This window comes from Mandrillus leucophaeus, unplaced genomic scaffold (genome assembly GCF_000951045.1).
Source record: "Mandrillus leucophaeus isolate KB7577 unplaced genomic scaffold, Mleu.le_1.0 Scaffold40, whole genome shotgun sequence".
In the NCBI taxonomy this organism is placed as follows: Eukaryota; Metazoa; Chordata; class Mammalia; order Primates; family Cercopithecidae; genus Mandrillus; species Mandrillus leucophaeus.
Window position 1 is genome coordinate 3,900,851 of NW_012104254.1, and position 11,757 is coordinate 3,912,607.

The window sequence follows — 11,757 nt, forward strand, 5'->3', positions numbered from 1 at the left end:
TGACCTCAAGTTATCTGCCCGCCTCAGTCTCCCAAAGTGCTGGGATTACAGGCATGAGCCACCACACGCAGTCTATTTTTAAATCAATTATTTTATATCAATTAGCCAACGCATAACACTTTCAATACTTTTATCACATACAGCATTTTGTTTCATAATATGGTTTATTATGAGTGTATAGAGTGTTTAAGAGAGAAGGCATTTGTGATTTTTAAAGTTCTGTAATTGAGGTGATACTATATAATATGCCAATTTTCATAACTGAGAAAATTAATAGTGTAACTGTATCAGGGAGATTATTGGTATAAATTATGAAGTTAGGACCTCTGACCAGATTCATATTATTCAAGGTTTTTTATTTCACCTTCTTTGATATTTTTTACCTCCTAGACATAGAATTACATGGTCCTCTCTAAAATATGTCTGTCTACTCAGTCCATATCAGGCAATATGCTATGCTCTGGGGATACCAAGAAAAAGATATGTTCTGCCTTCAAGAAATTCTCAGTCTGGGAGAGGTAGCAAACGAGTACACCAAAAGTTACAATCCAGTGTGATAAGTACTATGGAAGAGATCTGTATATATACACACAAAAGTATATGGCTGTGGGAACACAGAACTAGGCATCTAACTTATTTTCCTATGTAGTCTAAACTGTACTGAGTTGGCACTTAAAGATAAATAAAATATTTAGCAAGACAAAGAAGAGAAGATAAAGACAACAGTATGTATTTAGCTAGCAATTTCAAACTGTTATTTTTGTGTGTCAAGACAAATACTGGTTATTTCAAATTGTTCAGGCTAATGTGAAGGCAGCAAGTGTATGACAGGCTTGAAGCATTACTAGTGTTTGGTGTTAAAGGATAGAGTATATCGGAAGAGCAGTTAAGAGTTGAAAATCATGGTCACCATCACCAGATTGTTAAAGATTGTATATTCTTGACTAAAAATAAATATCCAGCCCATTTCCTGTTACGGGATTTAATGAGAGAAACTTGTAGATGTCAGTCTTAAAATCAAGCTGACAGGATGGGTGATATACATTGGGGAATATACATTGGATTATTCATAACATGGTTTCATCAATAGTGTCATTAATACTGAGCTATAATTAGCATTATTGACACCAGTTGCAGAAGGTGTTTTCTAAATGACAGCTTATCTTTTCAAGCAGAACTGTTTTAAATTTTACCTTCTGTACTTTGATTACCGTCTACCTATTCTTGCCTGAAATATAGTATTCTAAATAATTTAATCTCTTAATTAATGGTTTAGAGTTATTATGAGCATCAATTTTTGTTCTGTACTTAAATACAGTGATGTAGTTCATTGTTATTGGGGTGTGAGAAACTGTTTGACCCAATAGACTTGCCTTTAGATTGCTTAACTTTTATTCTTTTGATTTTTATGTTTCTGTCATTTATCACTATGGAGGCCCAGGTCTGCTAAATTCTTATTTATTTTTTTTGAGACGGAGTCTCATTCTGTCACCAAGGCTGGAGTGCAGTGGTGCAACCTCACCTCACTGCAGCCTCTGCTTCCTGGATTCAAGCAATTCCCCTGCCTCAGCCTCCCAAGGTAGCTGGGATTACAGGTACCCGCCACCATGCCCAACTAATTTTTGTATTTTTTGTAGAGACAGGGTTTCAGCATGTTGGCCAGGCTGGTCTCGAACTCCTGACCTCAAGTGATCCAACTGCCTCAGCCTTCCAAAGTGCTGGGATCACAGGCGTGAGCCACCAGGCTGGCCTGCTAAATTATTTTATATTCAGCTTTCTGGTTAAGAAATAAGGTAGAAAATGTCATGCCTGAGCTTTTATGTATACCTGTTTGCTATATTTTCTAATTTACTTTTTGGTTCATGGATGAAATCTGAATGGTTTTAGTTATTGTAAGTCCAAGTAAGTAGAGGTATTTGTAAGTTAAGAATTTTTTATGATACCAGTTTATTAAATTCATATTATTTCTAACTCTTGAATATTGGTAATGATCACTGACTTATGTGTTTTTAATATTTGGGGTAACTCAAAGGAATTAGTCGGACTTGCTCAATTTGGAAGTTTTTACCAGATTAATGTATCCCAAACAATGGCTGAAGTACTCATTCTGAAGATCAGGACAAGTCTCCATTGATTTAGCAGATTTAAATTTAGATGTGTACAAATTGCCTGGGTCAAAGGCAACTAAGCCATTTAAATGTTATATCTAGTTTCATTGGTTTCAGTGTCCAGCAAGGGTGCCTTGCAGTGAATTTTAGGTATCCATGATTCTTTGGTTATTTTGGTTTCCCCTGTGGAGCTTCTCTTGGTTTCTAGGAAACTAGAAACCTGCTTAATTGAATATCTAGGATGAATTTTTCATTTTTAAGTGAATGGAATTGGTGAAAATTCATCTTGACTCCCTTGATATTTCTTTTTAAGTAATCAGAAGAGCATGTAACATATATAAAATAAAAATACTTTCAACAGGTTACCTATAATATATAGGAAGTCCCAAGGAAATGGAAACAATTTCAAAATACTATCCAGTTGTGGCATTATCTTACTTAAATTTTTATTCAAGTTACAGCTTTTTAATAAATGCTAAAATATAAAAGCTGCCATGTACTGATTAGACATATTTAATCAGCATATTTTCTTTGTTTTTAATGTTCTGCCAGTGATGTCCAATTTTCATACCTTAATCCTCACTTGTTTTAAACAGTAAAATATATGTTTAGTTTGTGGTAAGGTACATAAGTTGTTTCTTCTCCAGAGTGAAGTCACCCTGCTGAGAAATGAAGTGGCACAGCTGAAACAGCTTCTTCTGGCTCATAAAGATTGCCCTGTAACCGCCATGCAGAAGAAATCTGGCTATCATAGTGAGTAATGTTCCATTACCTATAGCCTTAGGCTACGTCAGTGAAATACCACCAGAATGAACTGAGCTGCTACTTTAAAAATGGATCTTAAAAATATTTAAGATTAATTATCAGAATTTCTGTAAGGTTATTATAGAATGCAGTAAAGAGGTATACTTTTTTAGAATCTAGAGAGTTTGAATTTTCCTGTTTCTAGCTTTTTTCCTAAGCATTACTATAGATCAACAAAATGGATTAGCTGATAATTTAAAATATACTGTAAGTACTTGATGATATTTTGTTCATCTTCTCAGGGTAACACTTTGTCTTAGATTGACAGGGTGAAACACTACTTTTTTCCCAGCCTCCATTCAGTAATGATGATATTTTTCTTTTTAAAATCAGCTGACTGCCTTTAACAATATTTGATATCCCTTTATGGTATCAGATGTTGTTATTCTTTCTTAGATAATGTCAGCATTGTGTAATGTTTTTATTGTGGTAGACCTTTATATTGACATTATCTAGATAGTTATAAAAATGCTAAAACAGGAACAGTACTTAAATTATCTGCTTATATGTTTCCTCCTAAATGTTTTCCCAAAGAATGAGATTCTTTTGTTTTCAGCATTTTAGAGGTTAATTGTGCCTTTTCCCTTTTGTAAAGTCCTTTTTTGATAAGATCCACAGTGTTGGAACCAGCTGTTACTCTTGAATAAATGGCCAATTTTGTCCATAGTATACCAATTTGTAACAAATAACAGAGTTGGGAATGCATTAGGCAACATTTATAATATATAACCCACAGCTTACGTCTTTATGATTTAGTGATATTTCAGGATATTTGTAAATGTGAAGATTGTTTCAACCATATGTATCCACTTCATTTCAATTTGCCAGTGTCAGTAATTCAAAAGAAAGAAACATTTTGTATTGGATGCAAACAGTTCCTCAGGTGCTCACGATAAAACTTAATGGCCACCATCTTTACTTGTAGTCATTGTAAGCAGTTTCATCAGAATGGGCAATATTTTTTAATTTAAAAGATTCCGTAGATTTAGCAACTCTCAACTGCCATATATATTTAGAACGCTGATTTTTGTCAGTTTTGAGCATATAAATCTTGGTTATTTGATATCTAGTAATTTTGACAGGATGGTGAAACACATTGTGGAGTAAATTGGAACCATATAGAAATATGTTTGGGATTTATATTAACAATGATTGCTTCAGGGATGAGGCCATTATGGTTCCCATCTGACTTAACATAATTTCCTATAGAAGCTACTGAGTTCAGCATTTATGCATACATGATTTTTTTAACAAGAAATCTCTCTTGAATTTTGATAGGTTAAAAGGAAATAAACAAATGATTTTATAAAATTAAAAGGAAGTTAACTGGCCTCTTAAATTGTATCCAATTCAAAATTACCTGTAATTTTTAAATCTTTGATAATTTATTAGATTATCCCAACAGTTTTGACTCTATTGTCCAGGCAGTGTATGCTCAGCAGATGCAAACCAGTTATTCATTTTGACAGTCGATTTACAGAGATATCTTAAGTGTATAGATGCGCGTGTTTATATGCTGTATACTTACATAAAATGACTGAAAATCTAGATTAATACATTTTTAGTACGTAAAGTACTAAGTTATGAGAATATAAGAAATGAATAGGATATTTTTGTTGTTTGGAAATACTCCTATCTTTATTCCTGTCTAGTCATGTAAGTAATCAAATTAACTGAAATATAGTTCTACCATAAAATTAATTCTCTTCAGCTCTTGGGAGATAATTGGATTTTGTAGAAATTTTCAAGTAATTTATATTTTCAAATTTGAAATGTTTGAAATAAGTCTGACTTCTCTGTTGTGTAGTAGTAAAAACAGATACAGAGATTGACTAAGTGAATACCTTTGAAAAATTTACCCTCTTCATTATGTTGTAGTGCACAGCTCTTGCTAACAGTGGTGAGTTGTAATACTAGCTAAATCTTTAAAGACATATGTGAATCAAAACTAAGATTTAGTAGAAATTAAGGAATGTTACAAAATCTTTCAAGTAAAGGTGAAAGTACTAAGTCACAGCCATAGGGTCTGTCCCACCCAGTTTTAGCACTGAAAGTCCAACTTCCTAAGAAGACCCCTCAGTCATGGGAAAACCATGACAGTCACCCCAACAGTTAAGTAATATAAAATCTGAATGAAAATAATAAAGAGTACGTTTTAAATATTTGGGTTCCATGAAGAATAAAGCACAAAAGTGATGTTATTGCCATGAATTCACATTCTTCAGACCTGGGCATAATTAAAGTTGTATTATAATTGTCTCTATAATTATAAATTGGAAGAAAAGCTTCTTAGGGACTAATCAACCACAAATACTTTTATTACTGAAAAAATGTATGAGCCAGGCACTGTGGCTCATGCCTTGTAGTCCCAACACTTTGGGACCCCAAGGCGGGAAGATCGTTTGAGCCCATGACTTCAAGACCAGTCTGGGTGAAATAGCGGGACCCTATCTCCACAGAAAGTTTAAAAAAGCCAGACAATTTGGCACACACCTATAGTCCCAGCTACTTGGGAGGCTGAGGCAAGAGGATCACTTGAGCCCAAGAGTTCAAGGCTGCAGTGAGCTGTGATTGTGCCATAATACTCCAGCCTGGGTGACAGGGAGACCCTATCTCAAATAAGAAAAAGAAACTTGTGATCATAGGTAGAGAACTTTCAAGATTACGGAATTGCCAAACAGCTGGTTTCTTTTAGCTTAGGTAGAGCTAGAAGTGGCTCTTTGAGTACACCATGGCTTTCTGTATCTCTCTAGTGCTTGTGATTACACCAGTCATTTTCTCCCCTCACCTAGAACTGGACATAGGTGCAAATATATCACATTGCTTTTACTAATTCTGAAAGTCTGTAGGTAAGCATTCATCCTTTATAATTTACTGTTTTCATTTTGAGTTGTTGCCTCCAGTATGTATTTACATTTCCTTATACCACTCATCACAGATCAGCCTCTTTATTTTTAAAAGCTGGTGTATCCCTTGAACTCAACATTCAGGGAAACGTCAGCCTGTTGTTCTTTTAAAGAATAGTGGTGGGCCGGGCGTGGTGGCTCAAGGCTGTAATCCCAGCACTTTGGGAGGCCGAGATGGGCGGATCACGAGGTCAGGAGATGGAGACCATGCTGGCTAACACGGTGAAACCCCGTCTCTACTAAAAAATACAAAAAATTAGCGGTGCGCAGAAGAATTAGCGGTGCGCTGAGGCTGAGGCAGGAGAATGGCGTGAACCCAGGAGGTAGCTTGCAGTGAGCTGAGATCCGGCCACTGCACTTCAGCCTGGGTGACAGAGCGAGACTCCATCTCAAAAAAAAAAAAAAAGAATAGTGGTGAAATAAACAAATAGAGCTTTTTAGTATTCCCTCCAGTTAAACTGTCATTGCCAGTGTTTTGTTTTCTTTGTACATGTAATGATTGGCTATTTTAATATCTGAATTATAAATATTTTATAACATTCATTATTGCTTGATCAGAAAAGTAGAGGGGAAGGGGGGCATTAGTTGAGAAACTACCTATTGGGTGCTATGTTCACTATTTCAGTGATAGGTTCAGTAGAAGCCCAAACTTCTATTGCACAATATACCCGTGTAACACACCTGCATATATACCATCTGAATCTATAATTTTTTAAGTATTCATTCCATTTTGTATGATTTTTAAAGGAATACTACTTCTGGTGGTTGGTTTTGTTGTTGTTGTTTTATTGTACCTTGAGGTCAAGTATCCAGGGGTATGGTTTTGATTTATAGCATGTTATAGAGAAGATGGGGTTCCATCTCATTAATGTATTTTAAAACCTGCTTTTCAAAAATGCATGGATTTGAGGCAGATGTTGAAAAATTCTGTAGAAAGTGCACAAGATTAATAATTTTTTTTTAGCTAAAGTTGACATTATCAGGTATCCCCCTCTGCATCTTCTACATTGCAAATCATAGGCTAAGTCCTGCTTCATAAGATATCCACAATATTTTTTACTAATTGACTTTCAGAATGGGCATCTGGCCATCAGTAAGCAGGCCAATACACATTCTCAGATTTGATTTTAAAAGCCTACTTATTGTCACTTCTGAACACTGAATAAAAAAAAGTTTTAATGCCAAGTGAAAAAAACAAGGTTCCAAAGAGTACATCCAGTGTGATACTGTTTTTAAAATGTTTCAGAATAAACAGCTGAACTATGTTGCTTAGGGATACATACCTATGTGGTAAAACTACAAAGGAAAAACAAGAGAATGGTTAAAGAAATGTCAGAGTGTTGATTACCTTTGGTGAGGACAGGAACCTCCAGGAAGCAGAAGTGTTAATGGCAGTGTTCTCTCTTAGGTTGGCGGCACGGTTCCCAGGTGTTCATGTTATCATTGTTCCTCATAACTTACATATACTATAAATATTTGTGTGTTATCTATATCAAATTTTTACTAAATGAAATTACTGGATTCTGTTCTATTAAAATAAGGGTGTAAGACTTGTTCAGGTCTTAAGTATTTGCAGATTTATTTTTGTAAATACTTAGAATACCTTTTCCTGAGTATCTTTTCAGTTGCAACGTTTAGAGTTTTGTATGGATTTTTACTTGAATCCCAATTTATTCATGCAACTATAACAGCTGGTGGCATTTAGATTCTAAATATTGCTTCATATGTATGCATCATTAGAATCAGGTGTTATAATCATTCATGGCTGCAATAGATGGAAAATCAGCCAGAATAAATACAGTTCTGGAGAATGCAGAGGGAGTAATTTGAAGATGTAATTTGTATGTAAGAATTCATTTTGTTTATGCATGTGGTTATAAATTTTTATCTTATAATAAGAATGACATGTAGGCCAACCAGACTGAGTTTGTTAAATGTGATACTTATGTTTGATTGTATCTGTAAGAGCCTGTCTTCCAAACTCTACCTCATTTTCTTTCTTTAACACTATTTAGCAAATATTTCTTCAACTCTATTCCATAAGGCAGTGGGCACCCAGATGTTTCCATATGCATGGTTGTGCCTTCTTTTGACCTATTGCAGGTAAAATTGCCTACTTCATGACCTATATCAATTCCTGTAATACCAACTTGTCTAATCAGTTTTGTAAGATGCTTTCTAACTTTTTACTCCGTATATTGCCTCAGCATAATGGTGCATTCTTACAGATTTTAGGAAAATGAATAATTTTTCTTTTTTTCACCCAGCTGCTGATAAAGATGATAGTTCAGAAGACATTTCAGTGCCGAGTAGTCCACATACAGAAGCTATACAGCATAGTTCGGTCAGCACATCCAATGGAGTCAGTTCAACCTCCAAGGCAGAAGCTGTAGCCACTTCAGTCCTCACCCAGATGGCGGACCAGAGTACAGAGCCTGCTCTTTCACAGATCGTTATGGCTCCTTCCTCCCAGTCACAGCCCTCAGGAAGTTGATTAAAAACCTGCAGTACAACAGTTTTAGATACTCATTAGTGACTTCAAAGGGAAATCAAGGAAAGACCAGTTTCCATTTATGCGAAATCTGTGGTTGTAAATTTTTTTTTTTTTACTTGAAATTAAATTTGGCTCTAAAGTTGGTGTAGCAGCAGTTGATCAGACTGAAAAACAGTTTTTAGTCTCTGGAAAAAGACTGATTTTGCTTTTTTTATAAATATTAGTAGATTTATTAATTTTTCTGTGCTCAATGTGTAAATTGTATTATAATTCATTGTGGTTTATTTCACTTTTAATTTGTTGGTGTTTTAATAAATGGGGGTGTTACTGAATCTTTCTTCCCACTTCCATTTCTTTTGACCACCCCTTAACCCTCAACTGTGATGGTAGTAGTATTATCATTTATACCAAAGTTTTGCATAGTCCCTGTTGACTTTGTAATGTTAACGGAGTCATAAAAGCACTAGGCAAGAGAAAGATAGAAATTTGCTTTTAATCTTTTTGCCTTTTATTTTGCACATTATGCAAAAGGAAAAACATTAAAGAACACTTTTTTTTAAGTGAGTGAAAACATGGTAAAGACATACAGTGCTTTTATGCACATTGTTAAGCTAAATCAAGGTCATTTATAATCATTTTCCTTTTTTATTTAAGGTTTTAAGTAAACAAATTTTAGAATTTTCAGCATTTCAAAAATGATTTTATTTTTCAAGTCTTAAATTCAATATTTTACACCTATGTTTTGAGGCTAAGAAATATGAAATTATATAATGTATGATACAGGGTTATCAAATATCTAATAATTTTTGAAATTAGCTCTTTTCATTTTTTTATTGTTTTTACAGATTTCAGGTTACAAACTGCAAAGTTTATGCATAATTAAGTATGGTATGGTTGCCAGAAAAGCCTAAAATTACTACTTAGAAAATTTAAAACTGTTTACCCCCATTGTCTTGTACTTGCGAGCTAACTTGTACTTATTCTTGTGAAAGCACTGTCATCTTTTAGTAGCAAATTTTGATAATGTTTCTCGTGGAAAAAAAAATCAGTATCTATCTTTAGAACAATGTAATTATAATGTGGGAAGCGTGCATGAATGAGAGAGAGAGAGTGTGTGTGTCTGTGTATGTGTGTGTGTGTGTGTGTGTGTGTGTGTGTGTGTGTCTTTCAATAGTTTATGCCAGCAATCTTTGCTTGAATGTTTAACGATGCCTTCAGTGTGATGCTGGCCAATAGATGATTGCAGTTTAAAATGTCATTATTGTGCAGGCTTGGATAACTAACATTCCATGATGTAGCTTGTTTCTGATGAGATGATTGTAGGTACACTTTTCTCATTATCCAATCATCTGTGGGATACTTAGTTTTCTAATGTGCCATTATCTATTTTTATTCTGCAGTTATGTTCAAAATACAGTACATATTTTAAAATAGAATAAATTGTTAAACATAAAATTTTAAAAGTAGTAGATGTGCGTAAGAAAACTTTGTAAAATAGTTATGAGTCCTACCCAGTAGCAACTTCTGGCATTCAAGCAGGATTCCACTATGTAAATATCTGTAATGCATTTATAATAAGTTGTGTAGTTTGTCCTGCATCCATACTACACTATTTGCTAAAGTCTCAGTGCCATCTCCTAATGAGACTGACATTTTAAAAGTCTGTATGGAATATCCTTGATAATTCAAGGAAATATCCCACCTGCCTAAGTTCCAAACTGGGAAACATTCAGATTATATAAATGACATTTCAGGACTTTAAGTATGAAGATAATGGGAATTTTATTGTTTAGCTTATTATAATGAGAGCATTTTTATTTGATAATTCTTAAATTTTTAATTTTCAATGAATTTCATTATTTTAAAGTAATCAGTTTCAAATCATGATTTTGATATCATTATTCTAAGGAGTTATCTCAAAGGCACAAAATATGAATTCTGCAAGAAGGGTATTTTTTATTGTAGTTTGAATGGGTTAGGAAAAGCCTCAATTTTTCACTCTAAGTCCTTCAGTACATTTTTCTTTCATCTTATTACTTATGCAAGTTAAGGTTCTTTGGTAACAGAATTCTTGCAACTGTAAAATAAAACTACATAGATGTAAGAAGTCATGTAAACGGTTAACAAGCTTACCAAGGTTAGCAAAACTTTCATTGTAAATCAGTCTGTACTGAGCAAATATAAAAATCATTATTAGTTGTATAAACACAAATTCCATTTTGACTTTCAGGATGTCATACTAGTTCTGTACCTAGCATTTTCAGTCCTTATATTTGCAATGTTACACAAACTGTACTATTTTCTTTTATGTGCAGTTTGCATGAGTAAACCATCAGAGAATAAATTCTATCTTTAAATTATGTTCATAATTTGCTTGTTCTCTTACCTTTCCTTCATAAAGTAACATCACCTGATAATGATTTTGTTTTCCCCTTCAGGACATTTATTACCTGAGAAGAACCTGAGATTCTTTCTAGTTCTGTGATAAAATTCATTCATTCCTTTTAACTGCATGGTACTTGGCCCTTGTTCCTCTCTGCACTCACTTTGCATCCCATTTTTATTTATATATATATAATATATATAATTATATAATTATTCAATTGAATTATATAATTATATAATTCATATGTAATTACCCACACCCCTGAACATTAATCACAGATCCACCTGCCTTTGGCATCCCTTGGTGATGGTCTGACAAAACATCTGAAACATGGTATGTCCAACACTGAACTTCCAAACAGCTCACCCTACCCTGAAACATATTCCTCCCACAAACTTCCACAAGTCAATCGATGACAACACAATTCTTCCAGTTGCTTAAGCTAGAACAACCTTGTTGTCACCTTGATTTTGTTTCTCTCAGCCCACATCCAGTCCGTCAGGAAATACTATTTGCTTTCCCCTCAAAACAATCCAGAATTCAACCACATATCACCATTTATACCACTTTCATCCTAATCTGTGACTTTACGATTCCTCATCCAATTACTATACTTGCTTCATAAATGTCTTTTCACTTTCACCCCTGTCCACCACAGCCCATCCTCAAAACAGTAGCCAGAGCAATGCTTTTAAAACCTTTGTCAGGTTACAGCACTGCTCTGCCTAGAATCCTGGAGTGCCTTCCGTGTTTCACTCAGAGCTTGAAGATGGCCCACAAAGCCCAAAAATGATCTATTCCCCATCCCATCCCATTGTGTCTCTGACCTCATCTGCCACATTGTTTTGTCAGTGAATGAGTGCTACTAGGTGCCAGAGGTTGCTCTAAGCACTTGAAGTAACACAATGGCCAAAAGCAAAAATCTCTGCCTTTGTGGAGGCTACATTCTAAAGATGGTGGGAGGATGTTGGGAAATGTAATCAACAAATAAGTCAATTATGTGTTATATTAGAAGTGGTACATGCTAAGTGAAGACGCAGACTTAATACCAGTTTTGCT

General features: G+C 34.5%; 1 protein-coding gene across 5 annotated transcripts in view; it reads left to right on the top strand.

The window, feature by feature from the left end:
* The window catches only part of ATF2 (activating transcription factor 2), a 114,438-nt gene extending 103,757 nt beyond the window's left edge, over positions 1–10,681 (top strand). For 4 of the 5 annotated variants that reach the window (XM_011991867.1, XM_011991866.1, XM_011991865.1 and 1 more), the window contains 2 exons: positions 2,756–2,861; positions 8,086–10,681. In XM_011991867.1, coding sequence (XP_011847257.1) covers positions 2,756–2,861; positions 8,086–8,312 — 333 coding nt within the window. In that variant the 3' untranslated portion in view covers positions 8,313–10,681. Of the gene's footprint in view, positions 1–2,755; positions 2,862–8,053 lie in introns of all 5 variants that reach the window. The other variant, XM_011991869.1, reaches the window with a different exon arrangement.
* The last annotated feature ends 1,076 nt before the right edge of the window (positions 10,682–11,757 follow it).